This window comes from Chlamydotis macqueenii, chromosome 3 (assembly GCF_036417535.1).
Source record: "Chlamydotis macqueenii isolate bChlMac1 chromosome 3, bChlMac1.mat, whole genome shotgun sequence".
Classification (NCBI taxonomy): domain Eukaryota; kingdom Metazoa; phylum Chordata; class Aves; order Otidiformes; family Otididae; genus Chlamydotis; species Chlamydotis macqueenii.
The window spans coordinates 122,821,566-122,835,805 of NC_141558.1; the positions used below are offsets into that span (position 1 = coordinate 122,821,566).

The 14,240-nt window shown below is 47.9% G+C and overlaps 1 protein-coding gene across 3 annotated transcripts; it reads right to left on the minus strand.

Moving 5' to 3' along the window:
- Positions 1 to 3,728: 3,728 nt before the first annotated feature.
- BMP2 (bone morphogenetic protein 2) lies at positions 3,729 to 11,909 on the minus strand. Of its 3 annotated transcripts, none has more exons than XM_086744548.1 (4): positions 11,848 to 11,909; positions 8,787 to 9,194; positions 7,740 to 8,101; positions 3,729 to 5,424 (listed from the first exon to the last, which is right to left on the minus strand). In XM_086744548.1, exons 3-4 carry the CDS (start codon positions 8,095 to 8,097, stop codon positions 4,580 to 4,582), a joined length of 1,203 nt encoding a protein of 400 aa, XP_086600674.1. In that variant the 5' UTR covers positions 8,098 to 8,101; positions 8,787 to 9,194; positions 11,848 to 11,909; the 3' UTR covers positions 3,729 to 4,579. The 3 variants fall into 3 exon arrangements, with proteins under 3 accessions (XP_086600674.1, XP_086600676.1, XP_086600675.1); XM_086744550.1 differs by lacking the exon at positions 11,848 to 11,909 and adding an exon at positions 10,427 to 10,733; XM_086744549.1 differs by lacking the exon at positions 11,848 to 11,909 and adding an exon at positions 9,348 to 9,394.
- Positions 11,910 to 14,240: the final 2,331 nt, after the last annotated feature.

The window sequence follows — 14,240 nt, forward strand, 5'->3', positions numbered from 1 at the left end:
ACCTTTAAAAGTGCCTTTTCAGTCTCGAATTTTTCTCTGCTTGTTACTACAGAAACCATCTAGCAACCAGAATCTAAGACAGACTCCACCCAAAACAGAGAAAAACAATATAGACAGAGTAGGCTTTTCCTCCTCCTTTTTTTTTTTCCCCCTCTTTTCTTCTCTCCCCACCTTTTTTTTTTTTTTTTGAAAGGGTGGGTGAGCGCTGAGGAAAAGTATCTTCCTGCACACAGGATAGGAGCATTTTGCATGCAGTTGAAACAGTAAAGCTCTGATTACAGATGGCAGAAATGAAAGCAGGGAATGAGTAATGAGCAATGAGAAATGCGTAATGCGGGATGAGGATATAATTTCCACACATCGGCTAAAGAAAGGTTTACACTCTTAAGCAATAAAAACAAACCATTAAGCCAGACCTGCACTGTCAGGAAGTATAAAACAGTTCTTGAAATTCTGCAGTTACTATACAAAAGCTTTTCATAAACTTTTGTTTCCTGATCTTCATAAAACATTAACATCAAGCTGCCATATGGCAATTAGCTGCCTCCTGAAATCAATAAAAAATCCCCCAAAAATCAACAATTTAGGAATAGCTGTACAATAAAATAGCTCAATAATTATCCTCTTCTAATAGCGTAGCAAAGCGGGTCTAATATAAACGCAATCCAGATGAGCACCTCCTTCAAAGCTGAGGGTACAATACATCATGTTCCTCTCCAAGCATCATCAGTACCGATCACCCATGTGAGACCTCTAACTGCCTAGCAACAGAGGGGACAGTCTGCGGACACCCCAACCCCATTATGATACGAGTGGGAAAGGTCTCAACGCCCGATTAGGATGAGCCCAGGTGAGCAGAGCGGAGCAGATCCTGCTCGGTGGACACGGCTGGTGCTCTCAGGAGAGCTTACCTCAACCGAAGATCTTCCCAGGTCATTTTTAACATGTTGCTGACCACAGAAGTCCAACCAAACTTTGCACAAAAATTATCAAGCCGCTTTGGCAAAGCTGCTACTGAGTCTCAAAAGGACAAGGAGAGATGCTGATAGCATTTCTGTTTAGAGAGATGCTTATCTGAAATGCACGAAGGGTGACATTATCCATCACAATCTCTGCCTCTATAGATGATATAAGTGCCTAGAAGCAATATGTTTAGGGGAAACAGGCTATAGGGTAACAAAGGCAGTTTGGCCTTCCAGTTCTGCTTTTTCTCCTCTTAAGAGGCGGGGTGGGGGGGAAGTCTCATTTCTTTAGTATTTAGGATTATTCAGCAGTCATTACCAGACCTAGAAGATGTCAGAAAGCCCAAATCTTTCAGAAGGGCTGTTTGATCATCAGCTCTATCTAGCAGAGTTCAGGAACTCAACTGATCTCTAGAAGAATTTTCTGCTACTCATGTATGAAAGTCTGGTTTGTTCCTTTTTTTTTTTTAAATCCTAAACAAACTATTCAGTACAGCACTCGCATCTCCAATCTAGCGAGAGAGGTTAAGGACTTAGAGGCACATTACAAACACCATTCTGCAGAAATTTATTGATGTGCTGAGCTTGTCACTTGCCTATTTCCTCCTCAAAACCAGTATGGAACTGGTGATTCTGCAACTGGCGCTAATCAGGTATAGAAATGCTTACAAGAGATTTCAGCAGGTTTGGGATCATACCACTCTTGCTCACAGAAATGGTGCCATCTTCAAATTCTTGAAGAACCTTCGCTGTGGCATATCCTGCAACTGACAGCCTTCCCAAAGCATCACCAGTAAAGCTGCCACAAGCGAAAAGCAAACTAAAACTTTCGCACACATGATGCTCCCCCCTAAAAACATAAGCCAACAAAACAGCACTGGTCTTTTGATAAAGCAAATAGAGGTTGTCCACCCAGCGAACTCGTAGGCTATCAGCATCACCAACAGCATCAAGGTACCTCTCAAAAATAAGCAGAGCCGAACTGCAGAGCTCACCACAGAAACTGACACCTAGCCTAAGATATTTTTAGGCTCACAAGAGAAAAATGGAAGCAGCCAAGAGGAAATCAGTTTTCTCTGTACCCATTGCTTTTTCTGATGATTGGCAGTTGAGAACTGTTCTGTAAGACCTGCAAGACATCATCATCAAGTTCACCTTTCTGATCAACAAACTTATTTAGTACCTTTGCTGTAACCCAGACAATTCCGGTAAAAAAAGGAGTTTGGGGAGGGATATGAGAAAGAAGAGGTTTTTGTTAATAAAAAAGTCAGGCTAGTAGGATCAGAGATTCCCACAGTTGACTTAGAGAGGTCTCTAACAGGCCAACTGGACACATGGCTTTAGGAAGGGCTGCCTCAGTTTACCAAATCCAGAAATGGATCCGCAACAGAGCTCAAGAGAATTCTGACATCCCTGGAGGTATCAGCACAGAGTCATTCTGTATCCCCTAAAGACACCGGAGAGCTCCTCAAACAGGCAGGAACTTACCACTAGCAGCCTAACACAACCTCATAGTATCTTTAAGGTTGGAAGAGACCTCCAAGATCATAAAGTCCAACCATCAACCTAACAGCACCATGCCTACTAAACCATGTCCTGAAGTGCCACATTTACACATTCTTTGAACACCTCCAGGGATGGTGACTCCACCATTTCCCTGGGCAGCTTGTTCTAGTGCCTGACCGCTCTTTAGTAAAGAAGTGTTTCCTGATATCCAACCTACATCTCCCCTGCTGCAACTTGAGGCCTTTTCCTCTCATCCTATCACAAGTTATTTGGGAGAAGAGATCAGCACCCGCCTCCCTACAACCTCCTTTCAGGTAGTTGTAGAGAGCAATGAGGTCTCCCCTCAGCCTCCTCTTCTCCAGACTAAACAATCCCAGTTCCCTCAGCCGCTCCTCGTAAGACTTGTGCTCCAAACGCCTCACCAGCTTTGCTGCCTGTCTCTAGACGTGCTCCAGCAACTCAACGTCCTTCTTGTGCTTGAGGGGCCCAAAACTGCACACAGCGTTCGAGGTGCTGCCTCACCAGTGCCAATCAACTTCATCCTGTTCCACTGCAGAGCGCACTGAAGCTGGGACCACCAAGAAACCAAGTCAAGCTACATTCCCACTCTGCTATTTCAGCACAACTTTAACGTGCCAAGCAAGCCAACCTCCACCTGCTCGCCCCAGGCTCTATAGCTGGTAACCTGACTGCCCTACCAGCCTTTTAACATACAGCAGGCACAGTGGGTATCAGCTTTAAAGCCGCGTTTGCCAACTGCAAACCATGCTTTTGCCCGTTACACGAAGGATTTCACAAGTCAGAAGACGAAAGGCCAAGTTACCCTTGTTGATGACAGCACAAGTGAACCATTTGTTCTTACAGACTGGACTTTTCAGAAAGACATATCAGAGTTCTGCGATTTATTATCTGAAATAGATGTAAACATTTGGGGGAAAAAGAAATTTAAAAAAATATTAAAATTAAAAAAAAAAACAACAACTTTCAAACAAACACAAAACCCTGGAGAGGAAGACAAGCTAATCTGCAAACCAGTAAAACCATCAGCTGAGGTTAGACAGGAGGCTGCGTATGACACCAGCTTGCTGTATGTAGGGCAAAAAGTGAAGATTCATTTCACTCTAACACTCCACAGAAGTGAGCTCTCCTCTGAGGTGAGGGAGTATGCAAAGCTTTTCCAACAGTTCAAGACAAGGGCTGGTACAAATAAGATAAATATTCCTCTTTAGCGTACATAATCACAAAAAAAAAAAAAAAAAAAAAAGATGACATTGTAGTTTTTATTATTTCATATTTGGCCAGGACTTTTAGAGGAAGGACTTTTAAAGGAAACATCAAACATTCACTTTTCTGTAGGTCTAGAAAGGACTCAGTCTCCCCCCACCCCCACCTCCCATCGGATTTCTCTCGGCCCTTCTTCTATCCGCACTGCAACCGAGTTGGGAATCGCAGTATTTCTACGAGATCAGCAACCGGCTGCTTCTTACCCCAACGTTCCACCTAAAGAGGATGCCAGTTCTCATGGACTGGACAGCCCACCCTGCAGCATTCCTGAGAATTGTACAATATAATAATCTTGAAAGTCAGCAGAGTGGATTATCCACTTTTTTTTTTCTGGACTTGAACTTGTGACCTTAACAGTAGCACAGCAGAAAGCAAATGTGCTATGCACTTTGCCATAGTAACCTTCCACGTATTCTCTTCAACTTAAATACACACCATTGAAACAGCTACAGTTTTGGAAAATTATGTACAAACCCTATATTTTTTTCTTTTTTTGATTACATATAAATACAAATTAGCTATTCTTCTAAAAAGTGGTTATAATAGTAAATAAATACAAAATAAGAATCTGACCATTATACTTCATGTGCTGGGGTTAAACCCATATAAAATGTACAACTAAAATACATTTAAAATCTTTAAAGGAATATTTCTCTGATTAAAATATTTGTTTTCCCAACTTTTTCGTAGACATAAATATATTTTCAAAATAGTTGTGTTTTTTTTTCTTTCCATTTCATTACATAAATAAAGTCTTCATTGGGAAATATTAAAGTGTCAGCTTTTTTTTTTTTTTTTTTTTGCATTTGTCTAATATATTTGCTGTGTTAGCGGCACCCACAACCCTCCACAACCATATCTTGATAGTTCTTTAATACAACTTTTTCATTCTCATCCAGGTAGAGCATGGAAATAGCACTCAGTTCTGTCGGCACACAGCAAGCCTTGGGGATTTTGGAATTCACCGAATTGACCAAAGTCTGCACAATGGCATGGTTTGTTGAGTTTAGGTGATCTGCCAGCGGAAAAGGACATTCCCCGTGGCAGTAAAAGGCACTATACCCCGGTGGGGCAACAATCCAGTCATTCCACCCCACATCATTGAAGTCCACATATAACGGATGCCTTTTGCAACTGTATTTGTGGCGTTTACGCTGTTTGTGTTTCGCTTGACGCTTTTCTCTTTTATGAAGCGGGTGTCCCTTGCCATCATGCCCAAACGTTACTAATAATGGCCTGAGCTGAGGCCAGCTATCTTCATCCTGATGTAAAGACCTGCTAATCCTAACATGCCTCTTGGAGGCACTGTTCTCCTTGTCCAAGTGAACCACCTCCACCACAAACCCATGATTAGGTTGTCCATGTGCAATCCACCTCAAAACAGCTGGCGTTACATCAAAACTTTCCCATTTACTTGCATTATGATGCACCAACCTGGTGTCCAAAAGTCTTGTGACAGGGTCCTTAGAGGTGGCTGTGGCTGGCTTTATAATTTCATAAATATTAATACGGTGATGGTAGCTGCTGTTGTTCTCAAAGGCTCCGTGCACCTGTTTCCGATAAATCTGGAGTTCGGCTGAGGTGATAGACTCCTCATTAGGGATGGAAGTTAAATTAAAGAAGAAACGCCGTGCTGTTTTCCCACTTGTTTCTGGCAGTTCTTCCAAAACTTCTAATTCGATTAAACGGGGAAAATAATAAAAAAGAAAGAAAGAAAGAAAGAAAGAAAAATTCAGGACCTGAGACAAGCAACCAAACCCCTCAGGTAGTCTGCTGTTGGCAACTTTCAAACGACAGCTAATGCATGTGACATATGAGATCTGAAAGACTTTCAGGCAGAAAATACCATCTCCCTACCATCTCCCTTGCCTTGTTCATTTATGCAAGCATGTATAGCATGAAGTTAGGAACACTTCATTAATTTTTATGCATATAGTTAGTGGGAGTCTGATGAGAATCATTAAAAACAATTAAGGACTTAGGGTAACGATCGCATTGCTGCTTTTTGCAAGAACATGGCTCCAACATCAGTCCCTTAAAGTCCATTTTGAAAAATATTACTCCGCAAATTTGGTGGCTTACAAATCTTAACGTACAGATTTTTGTATCTTAAGTAGAGATAGCGAACTCAACATCTGCAGCGGCACTTTATGAAGCACACCCTATGATTTACCCAAAATGGCCACAAAGAACAGCAGGAAGGTTCAACTGCTGAAAAGGGCTGGATGGCAAAGGGATAATGAAACAAAGTTGCTTCTGAACAACAGGATTTCGAAACAAAATAATTTTAAAAGTCACTAAACGTCAAGCCATTCTCACCTTTGAGTCAACAAATAATTGAATGGAGCTTCAGAGGGAAGAAGACCTATCTAGGGTTGCTAAGAAGTACATTGTTGCTACAGGTACTGGAGAAATTAAGAAGTATTTACCAAAACAGATCTCTCTGAAACCCTGGGTTTTAATTTTGGTGCTAAGCATCCTGGAGAAGCGTCCACTTTCTAAGGGGAATCCGTAACTGCTGTTAGCAGTTCTTGGCCATGCAACTGTTCCCTGCTGATTCCACCATGACTTTTTGCACAAGGTAAGGCTCAGCTTCGCGGTATTTCAGGACCAGACGAATATTTGTAAATATGCAGATGTTTTGAGTAGTGATGTGACAAGGCAAACTTCTCCTTTCAAGAAGCCACTAATACAGAGCCAGAACTCAGAGAAAAAGTGGAGTCACATTGATTCTCCTCTAAATTTTGGGAAAACTATAGAATAGTTTTTCTGCCAAAACCAGTCTTTGCTGCAGCAGTATGACTACTTCACACTGCAGATTTTGACATTTGTCAAAAAAAAATTATAAACTTTGCCCTCCCAGCTCCTCTCTTACTGAGGTTTAACATTAATGACCCAGGCACCAGCTTTTCCCCCATTCACTGCTGGGTGTTTGCTTTCTAAGTAAGGAAACGCAGAGGGTGAGAGGTTAGATTTCATCGTTCGCCTCCTTTCTCACAATACGGCTTTCCACCAAACAGCACACCTGCTTCTCCGAGGCCACCTCCTTCATCCATCAGAAGCATTCAATACTAACAAATTTCTTTTCTCAACGCAGTTTCACGTTAAAAGCATGGGAAAATTGCATTTTCATTAGTTTTAAAGCAGAGCCACTGCATGCCAGCACCGGGGACCAACAGCCAGGAACAATTACAACCTGGGGAAACGTTTCCCAAAGAGCACGCGAGCGACACACGCGCCACCGGCTCCATGGGCCTACCCGTGCCGCGGCTAATGTCGCAGCGACTGTTTTGGCTACGTAAGCCGGGAAACACACCCGGTCACTCAGCAAGGGCCTGACCTAGAGGGTCCGCTGCCTCGGTGGGCTGTGGGCGAGGAGGGGTGGAGGTCCTGCTGGACACCCTGCTCTGCATTTGGCCGGTTACCTGCAGGTGAGAGCCAAAACCTGGCTGAGGGGATTTTACCAGCCTGGGTGTCGGTAACCGGGGAGGCGCAGCATGGGTCTGGGCTAAATCGCACCTCGACGCCGGGGTCAGGGAACGCTTGAGAAGGCCACGATCGATTGTTTCATTGATCTCTCACGGGGATTAGATAAGGATTAGAAACCTCCGCAGCGACCCCGGCTCAGCCCCGTGTTTGGGAGACTTTCCTGCTTTTTAGCCTCGCAAAAGCAAAGCTGTCTGTGGGAACACTTAATGCAGAGCCGCTCTGTTTTAGTGGAAGAAGTAAATAAAACAGGAGCCTCTCATCGGACAGAGGGGCGAGGAGGAGAAGAGAGGCTCGCAGAGCGAGCCCCCCGCCCCCCTCAGAAAGCCTGGCAACAACCCCCGGCTGGCAGCGCACGGCCGCCGCGGGGAACTGAACCAACCCCGCGTTACCGGCCGCGGGGGAGGAATCCGCCCCGTCGCTGCTGCTCCTCCTCCCGCCCTCCCTTTTCCCCTCCGCTCCCGTTCTGAGTGCGTGTGTCCCCCTTCTCCCAGCCCCTACCTTCGTGGTGGAAGCTGCGGACGGTGTTGGCGCGGCTGGCGGCTCTCTCCAGCGAGTAGCCCAGGGCCGACGGTTGCCCCAGCTGCTGGCCGGCGTGCAGGCGGTAGAGGTCCAGCATGTAGGGTGGGATGACGACGTCCTTGCCGGGGCTGGGCCGTCGCTTCAGGCCGAACATGTGGAGCAAGCGGAGTTCGAATTCGCTGAGGAGATCTTCGGGGCGTTGAGGGGTCGAGGGGGAGCGGCCGGGTTCGTGGAATCGCCGCCGGCCCACCTCCGGCATAAGGCCGGCCGCGCCGCCCAGCAGCAGCACCTGGCAGAGCAGCAGCGCCAGGAGGGAGCGGGTGGCGGCAACCATCATCAACCTGCGCGGAGGAGGAGGAGGAGGAAGAGGAGGCGATGGGAGGCAGTCAGCGCGGACGCCCCGTCGGGGGAGGGCGGGCGGGGAGCGGGACGGGGGCTGCGGGGAGCTCTCCCCCCCCACCCAACCCGGGTCGGGGCCGCTTCAGGTGCTGGAGCGGCGGAGCGAAGCTGGAAAACTCCCGGTGGCGGGAGATCAAAGGGAGCGAGGCGGGGAGCGGAGCGGGGCCGATCCGCAACAAAGGAGCGGGGAGGCGAAAGGGTGTGGGGGGGGGGCACCGGGCACAGGTGTGCGGCGGCCCGGGGAGAGGGAAGGGGCGGCCCGGTCCGACCCCCGTGTTTTCCCCCCGCCAACCCCCCCACGCACCCCACGGAGCCCACGCGGGACCGGCTCCGGGGCTCGGCAGCGGGGCAGCGGCTTCCCGCGAGGGAGACAGCTACTTTCCCTCGGCGGAGCGGCAGAAGGGGAAAACGAGAAAAAAAAAAAAAAAAAAAGGAACAAAAAATACAAATCCTGAGCCAAACCCACAGGACGCTCTTTCCCCCCGTGAAACTCTGCGCTGGATTATTTTTTTTTATTATTATTATTAATGATTAGTGTCCCGCGTCCCCCCCTGTCTCTTCCAGAGGGCTAGCACCCACGGAGTCATCCCGGGAGGAAGGCTTTCGGCGGATCCGCGGGGTTTGTACCTGTGTGCAGCAGCGTGGGTCGTGTCTGCAGGAGGGTGTTCTGCTCTCGGGGTGTTTTTCCCGCATCACTCGGTGTTACTCCGAACTTCCTCGCCGCTCCTCTACAGCTGCCGAGGAGAAAATAAAAGTTTCCCGAAGTACAGTCCGCCTCACAAACATACTTTTAACAGCTGGTGGAGTCCCGGCCAGGGAAGGGCTTCTGCCTTTTTAAAAAGCAGCGATCGGAAAGTTGTCGATCCTTCTTCTTGTTCCTCCTCCTCCTCCTGGGGTGTGTGTGCCCGTGAACGGAGCGCCTATGGAGTTAACAGGCTCCTGGTAAAAAATGTCCTTTGCATCACCCGCATCGGATGGACGCGTACTGGGACTCCCGCAGCAACATGAAGACGAAGCTTGACTTTTCTCCGCTCCCTTAAAAAGAAAGGAGAAAGGAGGGAGGAGGGGAAAAAAGAAAGGGGGGGGAAAAAAAAAAAAAAAAAAAAAAGGAAAAAGGGTGGGGAGGAGGCGGGTGGAGCGGCCGCGCTAGGGGCCAGCGCCCGGTGCCCCTCCCGCCCCTCTCCGCACCATCGCCGGGGGTGACCGGTGGCTTTTTGTCGGGCGGGCGATGTCACGACCCCGGAGGCTCGCTGCCCCTCGCCAATGAACGGGCTGCGGCCCCGCACGGCTTTTAAAGGAGACGCCGCCTCCCTCCCTCCCCTTCTTCCCTTATCCCTCCTCCCTCCTCTCCCTCCCTCCTTTCGCTCCGGTCGCGGTGCTGCCGGTCTCGGGGATGGGGCTCCCGGTCCGTTAAGCTGTGCTACCGGTCTCACTCCCTCCGTAGTCGGTGCGGGGAAGGGTCCGGGGTCCGGCCCCGCGTCCCGCTCCGGGCGGCCGGGTCCCGAACGGTGGCGGGTCCCGGGACGCCCGGAGCGGGACGCGGGGCCGGGCCCCGGGGTGGTGAAGTGCGAAGGTCACGTAAGGTACCGGGAAAATTTTAAAGCAGTTTAAATACTTTTTTTTTTTTTTTTACACTTATTGATGTTTCTACCCGCAGCAGCAGCCGTGTGCGGGAGCCGGCTGTCCGAGCCCGGTCCCGCCGGAGACGCTGGAAATCCCGGGTGGGAAGGGGTTTCTCGCTCTTTTTCCCCGAAATTCAAAGCTCGGGAGGAGTCTCCGAGCTCAGCCCCGTGTGGACGGCAGAAAGTTTGGGTGGATTTAGTTGGTTTTTTTTTTTTTTTTTGGGTGTGTGGTGTTGGTTTCTTTTTTTTTTTTTTTTTTTTTTTAAGATGTGGCTGCCCTCCAGTGGTGGAAATGCGACGGGATCTCCCAGCCCCCGAAACGGTGACTTCAACCCAAATCAGCCCAGGAGGCCCCTCGCCTCTGCCCACCACCTGCCCCGTGGCCAGTGATGGCCCACGCTGGCGACCTGCCCCGGGGGTTTGCAGCCGTGACCTCCACTCGTGGGTCCGGCATCGTATACGGACACGGCAGGGGTGATGAAGACATAGTAGGGTGATGAAGACAAGCCCACCCTTGGTGGGATCAGGCCCCCAATCTGAGCTACGTCCATCACTCCCTTCGCCCATACGGGCAAATCTCCTGATCCCGAGACGATTTAGGAACTCACGGGTAGGGGTGCATCCTTTGCCCCGTCTCTTCTTTACCTGCTTGGGCTCTGGAGTAGGGCCCGGCCCTTCTCGTGCAGTTACGCCACCCCTCGCCATTTAGGGTCCTCATCCAAGCGGAAGCCAGCGGCACAGCGTCATTAGCCGGGGTCTCGGTGCTAGCCCAGACTCCTCCCCAGCAAGTGGAGCACCGTGTGCTGCACCTCTTCTTCCGAATACATCTCGGGGGCTTCATTTGCAAAAGGCACAGACAGCCTTTGACACCTTGAATTACTGCGGAGGAGGATTTAAAGCAATAACAACTGAGGCAGCTCCATTCCCAGCTCCTCCTTTGGGAGCGGCCTTTTCCCTCCACCTTACGGCTTCTCAACGTAGGAAAGCCACCGATTCGAGGCAGGCATTCAGCACAGAGGAATAATTTCCTCCTGTGACCCTTTTTCCTTGACTTTCCTATCACACTAAAGTGACTTCAGCAAAATGTCACTGCGGGACGGGATGCTCACACGGGGACAAACCACCTCAGATCTACACCAGTGTAATTAAAGAGCTGGTACAGCTCCTTCATACCATCAGTTCCAACACTTGTTAACCTGATTTTTGCTCGCCGTTGCGCGTACGGTCACAGGTGGGACAGGTGACATGGAGCGAGGCGAAATCCTTCCAAAGTTTAGTTACTTTTCCGTTGCATTCCAGCACAGATAATGTTTAATTTTATGACTTCCTGCAAGTCTTCGGCATGAACTGAAAAGTGCGTGCGGTGTGACTTCAGGGTATGCCAATTATGTAAATCAGCACTAAAATAACAATGGCAACGTAGTTTACACATCACTGACATTAAATGAGCACTTCAACTTCTAATTGCCGTTCCAGTTCAATCTCTAGTGGGTCATGCCAGGAAAAAGTCATTTCTTGCCTCAACACTTACTCCCTGTGCCTGGAGCAGAGGCCGTGCTGTATGCTGAGCCCCGCGTTATCTCCGGAGCTTTCTATATTAGGATGATGAGCCTCGTAAGGGAGAAACGTGTTTGCGGTTGTTCTGAAGGCCTGCAGACACTCTGATCTGATATCAGGAGGGTCTTGTAGGCTTGCCCCTCTCTGATTTGAAATATAACCACACTCTCTCAGTCTTCTGTTCTCTCGGCCAGAGAAGACAACATTTCCCCTTCTAGTCCATCATCTAGCGGTCTATTTACATCAGGAGCTGCTGGGGCAGTGACTGCCTTCCCACCTGTTTCCATGAGGTCCCAAAAGACAACACCGAAGCACTTCTGACAGGTTGCCTGAATGCACTGGCACCAGAACCTCAGCCACCTGCCCCACATGGAGATTTCTCACCAGGGCAGATCTGGCTCCCTTTCAGCCAGTGCCCTGCAGAATACAGGGAATAAGGCCCTCAAATTGTCACCCACAAAGGTGCAGTTACAGTTTGTGCCTCATCAGCACAATAATGGACTACATACCCCTCTGCAGAGCCCACTGCCTTTGAACACCACGTTCAGGCCTGCTCCTGCTGCGTCTCTAGCACCAGCGCACCTGAGGTCACAAGCTGAGAAGCATCTTTATCCTGATAGAGAACATTAGAGACAGGTGTATTAGGTGCAACGAATGCAGCACTCGGTCTGTGGAGCACAAACATGCCAGGACGTGCCCACCCAGACTTCCAGCTCCCCAAATGAGCCCTTGCAGCAGGCACCATGCCTTTGTCCCCTTCCCACCCCTACACCTGTGCAGCAGTGCAACCGAGATCAAGAAACTGAAGCTCAACCGGCTGCATTTTATAGAATCATAGAATGGTTTGGGTGGGAAGGGACCTTTAAAGGCCACCCAGTCCAACCCCCCTGCAAGGAGCAGGGTCATGTCCAACCAGATCAGGTTGCTCACAGCTCCGTCCAACCTGGCCATGAACGTTTCCAGGGATGGGGCATCCACCACCTCTCTGGGCAACCTGTGCCAGTGTTCCACCACCCTCAATGTAAAAAATTTTTTCTTAATATCTAATCTGAATTTACCTCCCTCTATTTTAGGAAACTTGACCATGCATATTTGTTAATCTCCTTTGTGAAACTTCATTTCCCTGCTCCTGAAGTTTGTATCATCGACTGGGCTGATTCATTTCTTTCTTCTTTCCTATGCGCACTCTTTTTTTTTTTTCCCCTTAGGTTTTTGGGTTTGTTTGTTTTTTTTGAGAGGTGTTGAGCCAGTCAATACTCAGCTAGCGGCACCTGCTGCTAAGGGTTCAGATCCAGGTGTTCCTTTCCAGGACCCAAACACAGCTGATAGCTCTCAACTTTAGGTATTCTTGGGTTTTCTTACTAAAATTATAGAAAAGTATCCAAATAATGACAGGTCTTACAACATGGTGAGAGTCATTTTTTAAGACTAGAGGGGGAAAGAAGAAAATATTTTTTCCCCCAGCATTTTCTTCTTACAAATACTAGGCCAAATCACATTTAGATACTGCCACCATATAGTGTGTTGTTGTTTTTTCCAACTTGGTTAAATGGTGACCAGCATTGTTGACGGCTATGGACAGAAGACTTCAGCCGGAAGACCTAGATGAGAAATGCTGACCATAACTTGGAATTGTTAACAGAATGGCCTAATTTCTGGTCTTGTTAGAGACAGAGGTCTGCAGAAACACTCACCTCGCTCTATGCGCATTGATAGTCTTACTCCTGACTTCAGCCAACCCCTTTAGACCACTGTCCCCTGGATATGATAAGTACGTGAGACATGAAATATTAATAGTCGTGAGCTTTTTTTAAAATATATTTTGTACATTTTAGTGAATAAACCTCTTGATAAAAAGCTGTGCTGAAGCATGAAACGTATACACGGTACGGCATCAAATGCTAGAGGGGCGACTTCCGAAAATGAGTTAAGATGTGTTAGTGATGTTGAGGTTTTGGGTACGTAATGGGTGGAGATTATCTGAAAGCTTTTCTGTTCCTGAACCGTGCTTCCTGTTGGCATCTGTGTCAATATGATGTGTGGCCATTCTTTAAAATATTACTTAGCACTGTTTTCTGAAGACATATTTGTCTTTTGGTGGTTTGTCTTTTAACATCTATCAAGTGTCTCTGCCGCACAGGCTGTCTCCTGTTCCATGAAGGATGGATTCTCACCCGAGAAGATAATTTACAAGATGTTGATTTGGTTTTGAAGAGGGGAAAGGCAGTTTATTAAGAAATGTCTTATTTCTTTCTTGCTCACCTTTGCTGAAACCTGGCACCTCTTCAAAGCTGTTGCTCTGTTTCACTGTCAGCCTCAATTTAATTCGTCAAATCTCAGCTTTCCTTCCGTCCTAGTGGCAGGGAAATTGGAATTTATCAGGAAACACAACGCAGACCCAGTATTCTCTACATTTCCAGCATGTCTCCATTGCTAGTGAACGATAACAGTTGCTCCTGACAATGTTATATTTGCACGTACAGTGATCAGTTCACATGGCTGTGCAACTTTTACATCGTAAGCCAAATTCCTACAATTTGTCATCCAGTTTTCTGGGGGAAAAGGGAGGCTAACATGATAATTTTTTTTTCTGTTTTCCCCTTGATGCTACAAACTTCCAAATTTCAGAAGCCACTATTTGACCTGTGGCTTTTATCATTAAGAGGTGAAATAAACCTCGTAATGCCTCCGTACTGCTTGGAGTGCAACTGAGCCATCACCGGACAGATTCCTAGGCACCGCCACCATTTATGTACATTTACTGACCTGCAATATGAACAGTCACAGACTGTCAGGCTGAATTTAGTAGACAGTGAACTAAGATTCAGGCAACCTCAGGTTTTTTTCCCTTTGTGCCTCTTGGAAATGGGGATGATCATGTCTGACCTCCACTTATAAGTCC